Raw genomic sequence first — 19,780 nt, 5'->3', positions numbered from 1 at the left:
ATCAAAATCACTGGCCTATTGCTTGGTGGATGACGGCTCTACCTCCTGAACCACAGCTGCCCACAGTCTTAAGGTCACAAAGACAGTAAGATCATTCCCCAACCAAAAGCCCTGGCTGAATGGAAAGGTGGGGCACTACCCAAAGCCAAAAAAGCTGTCTGCCTCTACTTCTGTCATTCTTTCCTTCCTTCCATCCATCCATCCATCCATTCCTGTCACTGTTATCATAGACATGGCCTTGTCTGTTTACAAGTATCCAATAAACACGTTGCTGTAGTTTTTAGATCCATAAATTCCAACTCATCTCCAACTTCCCAAGCTACTAAGTAAGCCAGGGAAAGGGACTTGGCTATGGATCCACGCTAATGAAACATCGATCCTAAATCGCAGAAGTAAATGAACTACATGTGACAAGTGCAACAGAAAGGGTGATGCACATCTAAGGTGAGCTTTGGGCTGGAAAATATTTTTTCTTTTCAACATTATTTTTCTTTTTTAATATTTTGGCACTCCTAAATAAAGTGAGAGGTGGGGAACATTAGTATCATTATACATTAGTATACCCACTTTATGTGTGTGTGGTACTGTATATACATACCAGTTGGTGGTTGGTTACGTCGTATAGCTCTAATTCTGATGTTTCCCAGATCAGCCACATACAGTGTCCCATCTGGAGATACCACCAAAGAGGAAGGACAATTAAGCCTGGCGTCTTTAGCATAGCCATCTCCTGTTTGATAGCAGTCACAGTTGGCATCATTCTGCAGGACAGAGGAAGGTAGGGAGTGGGAGAGGAAGAAGTAGCAAACCGACAGATAAGAAGTGAGAGGTAGAAAGTAATACTACATGAATAATTCAACTTGACATGTGCTATGGAGAGCAGAGAAGAGATGTGGGCACCACCAAAAATTCAACAGGAAAAAAAAGATTCTCATGAATTTCATATTTTTATTCTACTATATTATTGATACATTCATGTTGAGCAGGCCCTGACTGTCATCATTGTACCATTGGGTCATATTGTACAGGGATTTGATTATTGACCATATATGGCGTTAAGATTCTATATATTCTCCGAGGAGTGATTGATAAGTTCATAGCCTAAGGCAGAAGGAGGTGAGCTATACAACTCTACTTCCAGGCAAGTATAGTTAAACTCTGACTGATTGACTGACTGACTGACTGATTATTCTGAAAATGGACTCCTTCTACCTTAAGCCATGAAGTTATAAATCACCCCTCATATAAGGAATCTAATGAAGTTCTCTCTTTGACTGCAACACATTACATTTGAACCTACATGGGTTTGGTGGGCTGAGGGACAATATAGATGTACTGTGATATAAAACAAGTACATGGAGGACTGAAAATGGCACTCCTCAGTGTTAACTGATGTATATTGAAGTAGTTTTGGTGTACTACCTTGCAGTCACACTCAGATGGTGCTCCACCTAGATGGGTAATTTCTCCGTCAGTCGACACCTAGTGGGATTACAGTCAGAAATTTTTTTTAGAACAAGTTAAACAGGATTCTGAAACAAAAATTAGCCTGCTCTTTCACAAAAAAGAAAAGACACGCTGAAAGCATTTAGATAAATCATTTGATAAATGTGCCTGCATCTGGGTCTCAAATCAAACCTGGGACTACCATCATCAACTACCAACTCCTTAAATTTAAAGTAGTGTCAGGAGGTGCCCTGCACCCCACACTACTTTAAATTTAAGGAGTTTAAATGTAAATAATTTAAAGATTTTGGGTGTGTTTTCCTGGAGATCTATGGCAAGAGTGTTTCAGCAGCATTTAAGTAAATTTCTTTACCATACTTTTTATACGTTTGTGATTCTGAGCTGTGTGTATAAGTCACTTAATTCTACCATATATCATCTTCCATAACCACCGTGTTGCTTAAAATATAGCACTGTCTCGAAAGATGGAACAAATTCATAGCTAGTATTAGGCTGGTTTGAGAAAACACAGTGGGGTTAGTTGTAACATGGTGTTACAGTGGTGTTATAGGGTTTGCTGGCCAATAAAATTGCCCAAAAATTATTTAATTAATTTGCCTTCTAAAAGACTTTTCTGGCAAGTCTTACAACTGACACTCTACCGGCTACTAATAATCCCACTAATGGGGTAATTGTAAGGTTCACTTTGCAATTGTACAAAAGTATGGTAGGTCATACAAATGAACTGCGAGTTCATTTGTTCAGAGATGTGCATGCTTGTATAAAAGTTGATTCATCTAATGCCAAGATTTTTTAAATCATTAAAGTTGTGCCTCACTCTCCCTACATCTCAATTATTGTTTGTCAACTATATTAATATAATAATTTAATATTACCAACTAAAATCCTGATTTTAACATTACTACTACTAATGACTTGGAAAGGCACTCTTTAGTTTTGCTTTCTTGTCTGAAAAATGTTAATCAAATAATCAGGACATTAATGTAATGTAAATATCCTCAAGATTACCTGTCGAATGCGGTGGATTTTCTTCTCATCCGTCTCCGCGATGTAGAGGATGCCACTGTAGGACAAGGCTATAGCTGTAGCTCCCTCCAGCATGGTCTGTACTGCTCTCTTCCCCATAGTATATTCTATACCAGGCACCTGGCAGTGCATTGGACGACCTGCTACAATACGAACCTGAACAAACACACATACAACGATAAAGCTACTAGCCTACAAGGACCATTTATTTTGTTTTGATTTAGGCAGCTCGTCTGGAAAAAAACAGTAGTGTTTCCTCTGCCTCCTGTCATAAAGATCTTGATCTGGTAAGCGAGAGCATTTGTTTTGGAAGCAAGTAAAAGAACGACACAACTTATTTTTATTACTATTTTTCTTTTCTAAGCAGTTTAAGATGATGGTAAATCAAAAGTAAACTTTATTTTTAGAAACACTCCGTTCATACTTGTTACATGTAGGCCTACAAGCCTTGGCCTTGCTTGGTAATAGTAACTTTGTTGAGAAATCTAAAGTACAACATGCATTATAGACCTGTCTAGGAGGAAGAGGGCCATTTCAAAATCTGTTTTGATACTTTTCAAATCCCACATATATTCTGTCAATGCAAATTGTAAATTTTGATTTTGTTGTTGTGTTCTGTACGTGCGACATCAATTGAATGTCTGTCCGTCCTGGGAGAGGGATCCCTCCTCTGTGGCTCTTCCTGAGGTTTCTTCCACCTTTTGTTTTCCCTGTTAAAAGTCTTTTTCTTTTTTCAATATGGCATGTTTTTCCTCACTCGAATCAAGGGTCTAAGGACAGAGGATGTCGTTCACTGTACAGATTTGTAAAGCCAATTGAGGCAATGTGATTGTGATTTGGGGCTATATAAATAAAATTGATCTGATTTGATTCACAGCTCTCTCCATCTGTTTTAATGACTGCCCAAGATCGACTCATGTTTCCCCTTGTGCTGTATCACTGTCCCTTATAGCTTTTTATGTTCTTTTTTTCCCTCTTGCTGATCCTGCCTGAGTAAAAAAATACAATTTTCTAAAGAAAAATCTCCTGCCTTCTCTTTAACTTGCTAATGTAATCCTCAGTGCAAGACTTTGTCTGGGAAAATGTAAACATAGGCCCTTCTGGTCTGCGTTCAGTAAATCATATTTTTCATAAAGGAACTAGACCTGTTGACAGGCAATGTCAAAGAAATATATTGATGGTATTGTTTGCTTATTAATGTGTCATACGGAGGGATCAGTAAATAACTGAGACTGTTCCATAGCCAGTTAAAAACTCCTTGTAGTACTTTTAAATGGGAATCATTTCTTAGAGATTAAAAGGAGGGATATGGCTATTTCAATCATTGCTATCATTTTCTTTTCTTCTAGTTTTTTATAAATTAAAAAAAGTCAATTTATTACGCAAAGGATTCAAAAAGCAGCACATGTTACAGGAAAAAAACACAAAACAAAAAAACACTTCTGTTCTGTCAGTACGGGTGTAGTCAATACCTGTCTATTTTCAGTGATCTGAAGCACAACGTTGTTGTCCAGTACATATTTCAATCATTGCTATCATTTTCTTTTCTTCTAGTTTTTTATAACTCAAAAAAGTCAATTTATTACGCAAAGGATTCAAAAAGCAGCACATGTTACAGGAAAAAAACACAAAACAAAAAAACAAAAACAAAAAAACACTTCTGTTCTGTCAGTACAGGTGTAGTCAATACCTGTCTATTTTCAGTGATCTGAAGCACAACGTTGTTGTCCAGTACGAAGATGGAGTTATCCATGGGATTGATGGCTAAATCCGTGGGCCACTCTAAACGAACCTGGATGGATTATAGTGGGGAAGAGGAGAGACATTTTCACTTCACATCCTCTCAGACTCTGTATGGAATTATGCAGTATTTTCTACTATTGATTCAAATATCCATATAAAGTGTATTGTCCGGATAACTCCTGCCAACTTTGTCTAAATTAAACAGTGCCCACGGTCAAATGGTACTATTTGATAATGACAGGTGGTTTGTATCATTATACATTAATACAAATTTTGTCGTGATCTCAGAGTTTAACAGCACAGCCCACTGTGAGGACAGAGGTCTGCTGCCTCAGTAAAGCCAAAACATGAAGAGCAGACACTTCTGAAAAAGTTGCTGATGGCCAGTTCAGCTTGGTTAATATTTTAGTGCCAATTTCTGTTGAAACTACAGAGGACAGAGAGGGCATTTGGAAAACAGTTGTGAAATTGTACAAAATCCACCCTTTGGTGAAGGTTGACAAAAAATCATGTTTATATATATATTATTATTATTACATAGAGACAGTACTGATCTACTAAATTTCCACATGATTCAAACCCTGATAGCAATCCAGCAGGAAAAGGAAAATTACAGTAACAACCCATTAGAAAAACAGGCTGTAAAGCATATAGTGCATTCACTTATAACATTACACTGACTGTATAGTTTTAAAAAATTAACAACATTTATCTATGGAAAGAGCTGTAAAACATGATAATGTGTGGGCTGCCAGTTCATTCTTTCCACAAGTGAAGTCAAGATAAGTGCTGGAAGTCAAACTGAGCTAAACTCTGCAGAGAAGGACACACAGCTAGAGTTGAGATAAATTCAAGAAACTCTCTTAACTACGCCAACCACTAAAACTCAGACCACAACTCTCTCTCTCTCTCTCGCTCACTCTGTGTGTGTGTGTGTGTATGTGTGTGTTTGTGCGTGTGTGTACATAGGTGGTGTTCATTCCAAAGTTTCTGAAATAAACTCAGGAAAGATCAGCAAATGTCACCATATAAATCCAGTCCTTGTTAAGATTTAAAAGGCTAGATTTTTCTGGTGCTACATCAGAGCTACTCAACAGAGCTACATTCAGCCTTACAACCTTGATTTAACTCTGTTTTGTCTGTTTTACAGCCCTGTCACCTATGAATGACGTGTACTCATTTTCAATAGCAATTTACATTTACTGAAAACATTTAGCACCAGTGCTGAAATGACATTGTTATACCATAGTGGAAAGGCAGTCAGGATGGATAGGTAGATGTAGCAAATTTAGTTACTCTTTACATGTTACCTGTCTTATGTGCATGCTAGTGTCGCAGGTCAAAGGTCGTGCAGAGGTGAGGTCATTGCTGCCCAGCACAGTGGAGATTATTCCATTACGATCCACTTTCCTGATCATAGTCCCATCAACAAAATAGATCAAACCATTTCTATCAACTGCAATCCCTGTAGGGAACAGAACACAAACCAACATTGTCCTCAGTTGATTGTTAAAACATCAACTCAGTGATTCAAAGAAGAAAATGAAAGTGAGATATTTCTTCTGTGGGGAAGTCATGATGCAAGTGCAGCAGATAATTAAAAAGGGACACAGTAAATAAAAAATAAAAAGGAGAACAAGGAGAGCCCACAGTGAATTTCAGAAAAGTGAAGTCAGAAGTGATTAAAAAGTAATGCATAGATGGGCCAAACAGCAGCTGTGCTAATCAAAATCAACCAAAAATACTTACACATAAAATAAAAAAAATTAAATTCTAAAAATGTTAGAAAATAGATATCAAGTATGTTCACTCTCCAATGCTCAAATCTGTTGGTGGTCATAAGCTAGACAAGTTAACCACTGCTGAGATGCAGGCTTTACTTGCTTTTCAATGTAGCTTGATGAAAGAAGCTTTGCACATTCATAAGTTACAGCCAGTAGTGTGCTTACTGTGAGCAGATATTTTGATGAGACACCTTGCATGCCTAAAAAGATCCAGTTTAAAGCTTCATACTCAATTGTGTAAATGACACATTACCCAGCTGTATTTATTATTACCCTCAAGCAGGATAAAAAAACAAAAACCAGTGCACCAGTCAAGTTGCAGTCTACATCCATGTCTGTCCCGACTTATAGAATATAATAATAATGTAGTGAAGACTTTGAAGGAATCTAATAAAATGTAGCTCTGATTATAGTATTCACTATATTGAAATGTATGATTCCAGTACATCATTTCCAGTGAGAAACCTGCTTTCTTCACTTGGAGAGTACAGAAGACTGATAGAGAACTTCATCACATGGTGAAACAACAATCACCTGAATTTGAGCAAAACCAGTGTGCATGTGGTGACTACTGCAGTATGTCTATTAGTGTGTAAGTTTTGTTGGCCAGTAAACCTCATTCTGATATAATACGAAGAAGCTACAAAATGTGGATGCTTCAGACACATGTTGCACCTGACAGAAGATCTGTCTTCAATTCGAGTTATGGTGCTGAATACTGGCCAGAAAGTGTTTTTGTAGAACATCATGTCACTGATGTTGACTTATTTGATATAAAACGTTATCACTTCATTGTCTCTTTTTAAACACGTGTGCCATTGTGTCATAATTGTTTTTTTTTTTGTGATCAAGTTTTTATTATTTCATTTTCTTTCTTTTTTTTAACAATATACCCACATTAAATCGTATACACAGCCACATAATTCACAAACATATACAACCATACATCTCGTAAGCATATTGCAGGCAGTGTAGAAAAGAGAAAAGAGGAAAAAAAAAATATAGTAAAAATGTGAGCTATTCCCGCCCTTGTCCCACCCATACCTCCCTTACCCCTCTGGCTTACTCCCTTCCCCTCCCCTTGCTGGATTCAGTCATATCTGAACATAAAAAAAGAAATACATAGCAAATAATTTGATTAGTTAATAACAGGAGAATTGTATCCCTCCCTCCCTCTCCTCTTTAACTAATAAATAACAAAAGCCTGCACAGGTAAAAGAAAATAATGATAATAGTCATGAGACAAAGGTGATCCCATTAGTTCACACTGCTAGTAGTATCTTCCCAAATAGGTGTGCTTACACACCTACATACTAAATACAGGTACACATCCATTCACACCAATCCATATGCAAGGAATTACCTAAACAATTGTGTCATAATTATTGTATGAATTATTGAGCTATGCATTATCCATTTTACCACCAAAATCTAATTAGTTAACCCTTAAGTACAAGTGGACGCTTGAGCCAGAAGTTCCCTCAAAGCATTCGTGAAATATCATTTAAAATAATGGGATGGAAAGATGGAGAGACGGACTGAAAACACAATGAATCCGGCCACGGCTATTGCCGGCATGGAGGCATAAAAACTGTCATCATGCACAAAAGCTCTGCAGATGTCAGGGACTACATTGTGGAAACAGTCCTCCCATAGCTAAAGAACCCCCTGTGGTTCATCGTCAGTTTCTGTAACCAGAAGTGTCATCTCCTTCAAAGTTTACTTAATTTAAGGTGCTGTATGTTGGCTTGTGGGGATTATGTGCCTCTCGCACCAGTTTCCTTTTAGGGACAGTGATGTCTCAGCTTCAGCACATTGTCAGAATGCTGCATAAAGTGCACTGCTTATATAGGGCAGGGAAAGAAGTGATCTGATTGTTCATGACTGGACCTACTAATATATCACAAATCCAAGTATCTTTCCAACTGCCCACAGTGTTGAAGTGTGCAGCTCTAGCAACAAAAATAAAACAATCACATCACTATGAATAATGCATTGTGTGCCTTTTCATTGTAAACCATTAATTTATGATAACAATTTAGCTAAATTTGTGAAGACTAAATATGAGGGGTTATCCCCTACAACAGTAAGCAGTGATGGACAACAAAAAGTCTTATAAACATGTTGTATATAAACAGCTCCGAACAACATACACCCCACACCTGTATTCATTTGGTTCAGAAAAAAAAAAAAAAAGTTTCATTTTAGCCCTAGTCTTGTTTCTGTTCACACTGTCTTTTTACAAATGAAAACAAAAATGAGCTGAATAGACAGGTAACTTGTTGATTAGACAGTTTTAGTGATTGGTGATCTACATCAGGACCGAAGTAAAGAAATACAATTCTGGTTAATGACAGGAGTTTATGCATCACTTAAATGCTTTTGATGTAATGTTCTTTGAAGTCAAAAAGAGCTCAGAAATAAATAACCAATTTTAAACATTATTAGACTACAAATTCACTGCATGTGATGAAAAATGACTGAAGGCTGATTTATGGTTGCACTTAGGCTCTATGCAGACTACTCATTACCACTATGGCTTGCACAGGGTCAAGTATAAGATCGCTTCCTGATCAGATTTCATGATTAGCAGTTAGTTTAACCATTGAAAGCTTCCAAAAAAATAGCCTCCTAAAAATGTAAACATTCAACAATTAACAGCTTAAAATGTTGAATATATTAGATACATTTGATGCAGTACTGTAAAACTAATATTTATCCACCAGGACTTTACTCTGGCGACTCAAAATGTCCTCCATTTAGTCTACAAGTTAAAATAATGTACAATATAATTTTTTTTCCTAATACTACTGACCTGAAAGCATTCAAACATGTGCTTGTAAACGATTGACTTACTACATAATACTGGAAATGTTGCTTCCCAACTAAAAACAATAGATTACCCCAGAGTATGACATAATACAACATTATAATGCTCAAACAGCGTCATCTAATTTACTCATTATTGTCAGATCAGAAAAGATGGCAATAGAAAAATAATGGTGAGCAACTGACAAGCACTAGATCACAACCAAAACCAACCAGTCAAAAAGGATAGTTTGTTGATAGAAATTTGCAAACTGCTTTGAGTGAGTGAAAGGAGTCCTTAGTATATATGAGAATCAGTATTGAAATCAACTGTTACAATAGGGACTAAAAATATTTATGAAGTCATTCTGTGAATGAATATAACCATTTGTTATCCAGTACACTCAATAGACTGACAGACTGATAATACACTACCAAAAAAATAAAGGAACAGATATTATTTAAATCATATTTATATCACCAACATGTTATCGATAAAATAATATCAGGACCATCAGAAAATCAATACAGACTGACCCATAGACTGGATAATTAACTAATGAAAGTAATACAAATTTTGTTCCATATATAGTGGCGGCTGTGGCTCAGGAGGTAGAGTGGGTAATCCAGTAATTATAAGGTTGCTGGTTCGATTCCCCAGCTCTCTCAGCTGCATGTGGAAGTATCCTTGAGCAAGATACTGAACCCCAAATTGCTCCTGATGTGCAGTTGGCAGTAGACTGGAAAAGCACTATAGAAATGCCATTTACCAGAGTGGTAAATTAATACATCTACCACCACATCCAAGGTTAATTTAATAATCATTTTATAACAACAGGTCATAAGAAATTTAATCCAATGAATGTCTTACAGCTAGCTCCTACATCCCATACACTCTGCCACCCAGACTGTGCACAAGTTTGTATTCTTTGCCAAGTCCCAGGGATTTGAACTTTTCAGTATAGCTTTGAAGCTATATTCTAATTGGGAGTGAATGTACAGGTCAGTCTTTGCATGATACAGGCATATCTGTCTGTATAACTATGTTATGAGAATCCTCATCAGTGACTATGCTTATGAAACAGGCTCAGATAATAACCACCTATTTGTTTGTGTGTGATTGTGTGTGATCGTGTGAGTGTATGTGTGTGTTTGTGTTTGTGTTTGTGTGTGTGTGTGTGTGTGTGTGTGTGTGTGTGTGTGTGTGTGTGTGTTTGCACCTTTAGGTCCCAGTAGCTGTGCCTCTGTAGCTTTTCTTCCATCTCCACATCGTGCTTCATCAAATGGGGGACATTGTTCACCTGTACCAGCCATTACTTCTCCATTACCTGATCACACACACACAGATCATGCTATATTGTAAGAATTTTAATTGTAATTAATATATGCATGTTAATACATTTAAATTAACATTTGAAAAATACTGATTACTTTCATCCATACCAACATGTTGTTTTACTGGGCAAAAGAAGTGCATTCTTACTGATGAGGTCACGGGCACCGCTGAGTATCTTGGGTCGGTAGATTCGACGCGAGTTAGTGTCTGACACATACAGCTGCCCTGTTACTGGATCGGTGGCTAGATAGTAACGGTGAGCAGGATTGTTGCTATGGAGGGAAGTGGTGGATAAAAGGGGAGGTGGGTGACAAATGACAGAAACAAGAATGAATTTATTGAGGCTAGTCTGCATGTATCTTTAACAATTTCAGTCTCTCTGATAACATTGATTAAATACTTGAGTGCTTCTCTAACAAACTCTAAAATTATCCAGAAGAGTGTATGTAAGTGTATGTATTTAACAATTTTACAAACGCTTATGAAAGCTTACAATAAAATCATCATCAGCAGAGAGGATTTACAATTTGGTTCCAGCGTCATTATGATGGGGAAATGAAGGGGACTGTCTTGAGCTGATGATGAAGATGTTATGAATAAAAGAAAAGTCGATGAAGTGACAGCCAAGTAACCAGCAGCACACCAAGTGATTGATGTTAGAGCCCTGCATTGGGATTGGGATCCCGTCGGATTTTTAGAAGAAAAGACGCTACCTATCCATAGAGTGCTGTGTTAATGTACTGCTGATGCAAACAGAACACTGCCTACTGCTGCAGCTTCACATTAAAAGCATTTAACCGGCAAAAGACGTGTTGACTTTCATTTTGAAGTAGGCTATCACAGGAAATGCATTGTTCTGTGAGTTAAGCAGTGTCATTGTTCATCATAAACATGACAGAGCAAAACTATTATAAAACGAATTTTTGGCATTTTTTGACAGAGGATCAGTTTTAAATATGTCAGAGTAGATTTATACAGTCTGTGAGAGCAATGGGACAAGAGGGAGCTGTTAAATGAAGACCTCCAGTTTTTCAGAAAGGTAACCAACTCCCTTTTTATCATTATCAGGGTGTTGAAATATTAGTAAATGATTACTTGACACATTAGTTAACTATTAATTAACCATAGGTAATGTTATTACTACATTTACTAATGTTAATTAATTTACCATTATTATAACGTGTTGCCAAGATGGGAAAGCCCACTGAGGCAATGTGAAGAAAGGTAGGCAGAAAAAGGCTCACTGACACAACAAGGCCTCCTGAGAGGAAATTGTGTTTTAATTAAAAAGTTAATTTAATTGAAAACTGCATTTGGATGAACCAAAACGTTCAATCTAATCATTATGTCTTGCCGGTGGAAAAAAAAGCTCCAGGTGTAGTGCTGCTGTTTATGCGTATGAGAAAATAAAGTTTACTTTTCGGAAGGGAGGAGAGAGAAATGAAGGGGATTAGACAGAACAGCAAATCCCAATGTACCAGCCTAAATCACAAAGTGAGTGTAATGTGATTGTTGATACATCTTCATTAAAAGGCAGATGACCCCAGAAAACCGAATGAAAGTATTTACCCACACGACTCAATGGAACTTTATTATTCTTATTAACCTATTCTAGCATTTTTCAAGAACTGGTTTGGTGAGGTTAAGGCACAAAGAATACTTGGTTGGGTTTAGGCAAAGACCATGATTTGGGTTAAAATGTGTACTTTGTTAAGGTTAGGGGACTTTTGTCATGGTTACTATATTAAAAACCATCTTGTAGTCATGCTTTAAAAGGGAAAAGTCAGATGAAATGCTGATCAAGCATCCACCCAAACCTTCTCTGAACACAGACTTTGTCTTGGGGCACTTCTTCACTGCTGCGGTTGTTCTGCTTGGGATGGCAGTCTCAAGAACACGGGTTGCAACCCATGATCCGCATGTGAGGGCACGATAAGCAACTATCAGTGGCTTGAGCGATACTGTACTTTACTGCAATCTGTACTTGTCCCATAATTTAAATTTGCAAAACTAGTTGAGTGATAAAACAGATTACACCTGCATGATGTAGTAATGTTGACATAATATGTCGAGAGAAGCCAGTGTGCTGCTGTACAACAATGCAGCTTTTGTAACCAGTAGCCACCTGTCAGGGGGAGAACCACACCACAAAAAGAAAACTGCTTTTATGGAATATTTTCAGAAGTTGAAATCTGTTACCACAGACATCAACGATCAATAAGCAGAGAGGGTTTGTTGCAATAACTGTCGTGAAGTCATCCTGTCGTGAAGTGTCACTCACAGGGAGAACTCTCAGTTCTAAACAAGAGGGACAGTGCTTACAAAGATTTGCCTCTCCATTGCCCCTTAGGTGGCAGACACCAGCAAGGAGACGTCATCACCCAAGTTCATTACCATGTAGTTCGCTCCTTGTTTTAAATGTAATTGTTAATAAAATAGTGTTGATCGAATCCTGGTGTGCTCTGGACCACGCCTAACACCAACCACCCGGTACTCTTGATCCACAGTATTGTATGTGAACGTAACTAAGGAAGAAAGATAATACTGCACAGATAATAAGCTTACAACTCTATTATTATTATTATTATTATTATTATTATTATTATTATTATTATTATTATCATTGTTATAGAAAAGATGGAATTGCCAAAAATAGTGCAACTAACTCTCAGTGCATAAACTGAAGATCCTTCCCTTTATCTGCATCAGCACCAGAAGTTAATGGGGTCTGTTCTGGGCTGAGACCTGTAATGATGGGTGTTCATCATAACCATAGGACTTATAAGTAATTTGAAAGGAGTAGTATTTAGTGACAAACCTACAGGAGATTATCACTGAAGTGCTCTACACAGCCTTATAATTGAGCCTCTTTGAGCTTATTATTTTGGTTTTCTGACCACGAACTGGGCTTTCATTAGCCAAATTTCCATTCACAAGCTGTTTTCAGTGAATAATCTCTCATAAACCCAGAGACCCACTGCTCAGCACCAAATGGCAGACAGACAAAGCTGGCAACTAGTCACACAGTCATATTTTAACATTACTTATTCGTAAGTGAATAGATAATTCCAGGTTTTCCAGTTTTATCAATTACTTAAGTGAGTAAAATGTGATCATGACAGATATAAGTGACACCCAAAACAACAAAAATAAGATGCAAGTTGCAATTAATTAGAATTATCCTTTATCATTGCAGCTTTATTGCGATACTAGACTGGAAAAATATGTATGCAAACCAAGCTAAAAGTAAGCTTGCTAACAGCTTGATCCAGCTCACGGTCTACTTGATGCACTTGGAACTCAGGCTAAGAATATCAGTAAACTCAGGTCTGAAGGCTGCCTGGAATGAGCAATACTTAGTTTATTATTAATGAGTTTATTTGAAAAAAAAAAAAGGTGAGAGGACAGAAGAAATGTGCACACTTGAGTTTGGTGCGTAAGAAACATATTTGACAGTGGAATGAAAATTAGGTTAAAGTTTAAAAAGGATTAGTCACTCTTACCTATGTCTGAAATCTTTGTTTCTTTAATATAGTGCAAGTGAAGAAAAGAAAAGAGGAGAAACAAGAGTTAGTAGATAGACTGGTGATAGGTATAACCACAAAACTCAACAGAAGAAAATTTTACTGGAAAAGAAAAAAGGAACAGTTAGAAGTTACAGTCAAGATTTTGATTTTGAAACATGCTTTACAGGTGTCAGAAGTGAAGATTGCAGATGACTGTAAGACAAGGAGATTATAAGAAATTAACACTCAAGAGTGTGCCAGAAGAAAGTTTCTATATTCAAAGCACCAATTCAGATATATCCCTCTAAATTCAGGGCCAACTTGCATCTTCTATCAAAGCATTCAATCTGGCAAAGCATCTGTCCCTCTCTTCCTTCATGTTTTAACAGTTGACAGTTAAGAGCAGGAGGAACAACCGAGGCAGAGAGATGAATCTGGATGCTGCTCGGCTCTAATCAAAAACCAAGGACTCTCAAATCAGTTAATTTTCAAAAATGTTTTTAGTCATACTTGTATGTATGTTTTACAATGACTTGAAAAAAACTGGATGAAATAGTTTTGGCAAAGCTTTACTGTAAAATGGATCATGAGTTGTTTAGCTAGATGTGTTTCAAGATGGTTGCCTTGTCTACAGCAAACCAAGTCTACATTAAGTATACATTATGTAACCAGAACATGAACCTGAGTGAGGCCTCATTAAGACCAAATCAGGTGTTTCAGGAAAAATGCAGCAATGTGAAAGTGTGTAGTGTCCTTCTAAACTGCGGTGGTGCGGATTGAAGGGTGTGCTGGAAAGGAACCCCCCCCCCCCCTTTACCTCAGCTCCATGACACTGGTAACATTCCCAGAGGGGAAAATCCTCCTGATGTAGTTAAAGTCTCCAACGAAGATGCTACCATCTGCACCACAGGCCAGAGCCAGGGGTGCAAGTAGCTTGTTGCCCTCTGCCTGACCATTACAGCTGGGGCAGGAGATGCTGCGGCGGCGTCCATTTCCTAGGAGAGGAAATCTATTTTTTATGATTGCAAAACAGACCAGGCCAGGTTGTTCACCAATCAAAAAAAGGACTTCAAAATGTGTGACAGGTGCAACAACGCAAAGACCCAGGGTTCAATTCCCTGTAGAAGCACTTTGGTATGGCATGACCAGCCAAAGGCATTACACCCAAGTATTGAAACTCACCAAGTAACAAGATGTGGGCACTGAAAAGGACTACAGTGCATAGGGAAATGGACATTTTAAATGGGGAGAAAATGGGTATAGGTCCAAGTTCCTCTGATGGCTGATTGAAACCTTTTTACAAGGAAACTACTGAAATTCATCCAAAAATTATGTAAGTGTAAAATTGTCTGACAAGAATGTACACATCTTGGTGAGTAAATGAAGAAACTACATGTAGAGACTAAACTGTATATGTTAGTTTTTAAATGCTTTTTATCAGTATACCAGAAACAGAACAAGTACTAAACCAAACAAGACAAAAACCTCAAGGTCAAAAATGCACAGAATGAGTTGGCAAATACTTGGATTTTTAATATAAAGACATGATGATGATAACTATTTTTGTCTCTTCCTAAATTTGGTGGAAACACATTCTCACTAACCAAAAGATTCTTATCTCCATTTTTAACAAATGTTTCCAACCATTCATATAATTTTGGAATTGCAAGATAGCAACTAGCACAGTGGCCCAGAAAGTGCTTTTTTCTGGGCCCCATGAGAGAACTTTGACACTCACACCTCATCATTGAGGGGGATCAACACAATTATTAACCATTGCGCAATGACATTATCAGCACTGATCACAAATATGCAGGTTTTAGAAGCTCAATCAAGTCAATGATATTTGAATCTGTACTTACCCATGATGCTACTGATGACAGGGGGCTGTTGGGAAATGAAAATGTTCTCACCATTCCCCTTGTACAGTATACCTAGTGGACAGGATATGTAAAGTTGAGAGAAAGATATAAAGATATGAAGAGCACAGAGAGGCAGCAGAGGGAAAATAAAAGCAGACTGATTGTTCTGCCCTTTTTGTAAATTCAGCATTAAATGCAAAACATGAGCTGTTTCAACTGATTTCACCATTTACACTAAATTTGTGAAAGCAGACAACATTTTATGACAGTAAACATGTCAAATTTTACAAATACAGTAAACAGTAACCAATATAGGCTTCTTTGATGCCTGTGGAAGAAGTCCCCAGATTCTCTTAGAAAATCCCTCAATTTTGTGAGGTGTTGAGCGAGGAGAAACTTTATGAACTTTGTAAAATTCTGACTACAACAAATTCTTTACTACTTGGGCCTCTTGGTTACTTCAGCAAGCAATATACATGGAGATATTTCTTTCTTTGTGTAAAAAACATTGTATCCTTTCATTCCATGGATGAGCTGTGTGTGTTTATTTGCATATAGAGCAGGGAAGTGAGATTCAAACGTCACTCGAGATGCATGTTAATGCTAGGTCTGAACTGGTGTAAAGCTGTCCATTTGTGAGTACATCACTCAGGACAGATGTTGATACTAAATGTAAAGAGGCTGAGGTTAAAATGACAAATCATTTGACAAATGACAAATCATTTTAACCTCAGACTCAGACACATTTTTTTTTCCAAGATGGTGGCGCATGAGTGGACGCTAATTACAGCAGCTCTGACTTCTTTCCTGTGTCTTTAGTGTAGTATATTTAAGTGTTGTCTCAAGATATTTTTCTACGCCTATCTCGCCTACACATGTTCACCTATGGATATGCAACTGGTGAGATTAGTGGGATGCCTTTTGCATACTTTTGTACTACTTAAAATGGCAGCGGGGGACCCATTCAGCCAAGGTTCTGTTGTTTACACTCAGGAACAGCTATTAGTGCTGCCTCACTCAAGGATACTCTCCGTTGACAGACCGGAGATCCCTGTGGAGTTAAGGAGAAGTAAAAGGGGCTGCTGAGCTGAAGCAAAGCATCGGGAGAGGAAAAGACTGTACAAACCATGCAGGTCTGTCGTTATTAGGAATGTACAATCCCTCCCTGATAATAAGATGGACTGCCACCTGTATGCGTGGACCATCAACTACTTCACCAACAGAGCACAGTATGTGAGGCTTTATGGCTATATGTCTGATGCGGTGCAGTCTGCAGCACAGGGGCCCCTCAGGGTATGGTACTCCTTTACTACTTTTCTGTTTCCCCTGTACACTTTGGACTTCAGACACAACACAGACAGCTGTCACATCCAGAAGTTCTCAGACAATACAGCCATTATTGGATGGGTGTCAGAAGAGAACCAAAAGAACTATAGGGGGGTCAGCAAGAACTTTGTCGACTGGTGTGAGCTGAACCACCTTCACATAATGGGCAGTAAGACAAAGGAGATGGTGATAGACTTCCAGAGGAAAGCACCCCCAATTACACCAGTGAACATCCAGGGACTGCACACTGAGAGGGTGAGAACATACAAATACCTGGGTGTTCATCTCAACAATAAACTGGACTGGCAATACAGATGTCAAAAAGGGTCAAAGTTGTGTTCACATGCTGAGGAGACTGAGGTCCTTTGGTGTGTGCAGGACCCTGTTAAGAACATTCTATTCACCGTGGTGGCATCTGCAATTTTCTATGCAGTGGTCTGCTGGGGAGGTGGAAACACCGAGAGGGACATGAGACATGCATGAGACTGTAAGGGCCTTGAGCAGCTCCTTCATCAGCAGACTGTTACATCCTCACTGGAAGGAGCGCTACTGCAAATCTTTTATTTAAACGACAGTAAGACTCTTAAATGTAACACTGCTGTTGTCTCTTTGTCACCATAACCCATTACCTCAAGATCATAGCTACTTTGCTCTACTTATCTAAGATATAAATCATATATATTCATATTCATACATATTACATATTTCACACTGTGCAACCATCCTGAGCAATTCGTGCGTGTATTATGTGCAATCTGTGTCCAGGTGATTTTATTTATTTTTCATATTTATAGATTTTTTTCATAAACTACATCGCTACACACCATGTGTATATTACAACTATGGCTGCAATTATCATATGCAATTGTCCTCCACTGTCATATCTGTAAATGAAAGACAAATAATGTATATAGTATATATAGTGTCTATTTCTATATTAATCTATTTTTGCCCTGTTTTGTTTTATATTTTTATTTATCTTTCAGTCACAGTTTTCCCTCTGCTTATGACTCTTCAGATATTGTAAGTATAAGTGAATTTCTCTGCTGAGGGATCAACAAAGTCTATCTTATCTTCTCTTAAATTGTTAAGTCAGGTCCGAGACAGAGACAGAGAGACAGAGCCAGAGCCAGAGCCAGAGCCAGAGCCAGAGACAGAGTCAGAGAGACAGAGAGAGAAAAAAAGAGAGGTGGCGGAGCATGGAGATAAACAGCAACTGCACCAATAATAACAGCTATAGTTGCTAAAATATGAATATTGATAATACAAACATTTATACAACTACAGTAATCTAAATATGATCTGTGGTAATAATAATAATAATAATACCAATACATACATTAATACTACTACTACTACTGCTACTACTAATAATAATTATAATGTTTAAAATAATAATAATAATAATAACTCTTTGTAGTATTTTTGTCTATTTAGAGTATTAGAGTATCTAGAGTATCCAGAGAATCTAGAGTATCTAGAATTGCTCTTCTCACCATACCTTGTCTTTTCACTGCTCAACTGCTTCTCTACCACCCAACTCTAATCTCCAAGACTATGGTGGAGTGTCACATAAAGCCTTTGTTATATGGGAATTCAATTGTCTGCTGGTGCTGATGAGGTGGGAAGTGAATGTTTGTATTTGTTGTCTCTTCCCTCTGGGCTTTTAGGCATATATTATGCATGCACTCATATGAGTGGGTGTGTTTGTGTTGAAACACATGACAGTTTCTTCCTCTTTCACCATGGGGGTCCCAGAGCATCATACAGCATGTGAGATTAAAGAGATGTGGGCCGCATTTGCAGTGAGTGTGTGTGTGTGTGTGTGTGTGTGTGTGTGTGTGGTTTGAAAGAGTAGTAAAGAATCCATCTATGTCAAACTGGAACGGCCACCTTTGGCCTACGACACTACTTATTATGCACCTACAATGCTGTAATGAGTTCCCTCCCCAGACAGCTTAACAACCATTCACACCTGGGCTCCCCTAGCCCTAACGACCCACATGAAGGCCAGTTGGGTCAACGACTCACACGTGACCTTAACGACTCTGTAAGGACACTCCCACACAGGGTGTAAAGCCTGCAATTCCCCTCCAGTCAGTTGGAACTGAAGAAGCCGCTTGGATAAGAGGGGAAACGTCTTCAAGAAAGTGAAACAAGACCAGTTGCCTACGATGTAGCACATAGAAGTGCGTGTGTGTGTGTTTTTTGTTTTTAGAACTTTATTTTTATTCTCAGTATAACCATCATCTTTCACATTTTTGCATGATGTGGCAAGATAGTAAAAGGAAAAAAGGAAAACATGATAAGTTGATAAATTAAGTAGTAAAATGAGATATAATAAAATAATATCTGGAGATTACTTTTCTCTTATCATTCCCAAATTGTAAATGCATCAAAAATCGCTCTGCTCCTGTGGGAATTACAATTTTGTCCCAATCATTGTGCTTTGTTAGAAGGTGTCTCAATTGTAGATACCTAAAAAAGTCAGTTTTGGGGAGGAGGAACTCGGAAATGGCTTCATACTGCCCTTATCACATAATTGGTGGATGTATTTAAATACATATTCTGACCATCTTTTAAATCCCATATCTGATTGAGCAGGTTTGAAATGACTAATTAAGCCTATGCTGGTCAGAAGAGAAATTGATCTGGGTAGTTTAAACGAGGATTGAATTTCTCTCCATAACCTTAAGGTGGACATGGTCCACTCTCCCATCTCAGTCTTTTTCAGAGAGACATCTAGAATGGGTAGCTCAGATAGAGGTTGTTGACATAGGCTTTTTTCAATGTTGAGCCATAGTGTATCTGTGAGGTCCCTGATCCACACTGTCAGAGGTTTAAGTTGAGCTGCCCAAAAGTAATATCTAAGATTTGGGAGTCCTAGTCCTCCTGCCGTTTTGGAGAGTTGCAAGGTTTTAA

At 37.9% G+C, this 19,780-nt stretch overlaps 1 protein-coding gene across 1 annotated transcript in view; it reads right to left on the bottom strand.

Moving 5' to 3' along the window:
- The window catches only part of LOC141005578 (teneurin-3-like), a 322,641-nt gene that overhangs the window by 57,218 nt on the left and 245,643 nt on the right, over positions 1-19,780 (bottom strand). The window contains exons 23-31 of the mRNA XM_073477461.1: positions 15,533-15,604; positions 14,488-14,665; positions 10,312-10,436; positions 10,049-10,156; positions 5,547-5,701; positions 4,184-4,285; positions 2,476-2,649; positions 1,423-1,482; positions 599-761 (exon numbers count right to left, since the gene is read on the bottom strand). Of these exons, the coding sequence (XP_073333562.1) occupies positions 599-761; positions 1,423-1,482; positions 2,476-2,649; positions 4,184-4,285; positions 5,547-5,701; positions 10,049-10,156; positions 10,312-10,436; positions 14,488-14,665; positions 15,533-15,604 (1,137 nt within the window). The remainder of the gene's footprint in view (positions 1-598; positions 762-1,422; positions 1,483-2,475; positions 2,650-4,183; positions 4,286-5,546; positions 5,702-10,048; positions 10,157-10,311; positions 10,437-14,487; positions 14,666-15,532; positions 15,605-19,780) is intronic.

This window comes from Pagrus major, chromosome 1, assembly GCF_040436345.1.
Source record: "Pagrus major chromosome 1, Pma_NU_1.0".
NCBI lineage: Eukaryota > Metazoa > Chordata > Actinopteri > Spariformes > Sparidae > Pagrus > Pagrus major.
Note: the sequence above shows the minus strand (reverse complement) of the source record. Positions and strands in the feature narration are given on the sequence as shown.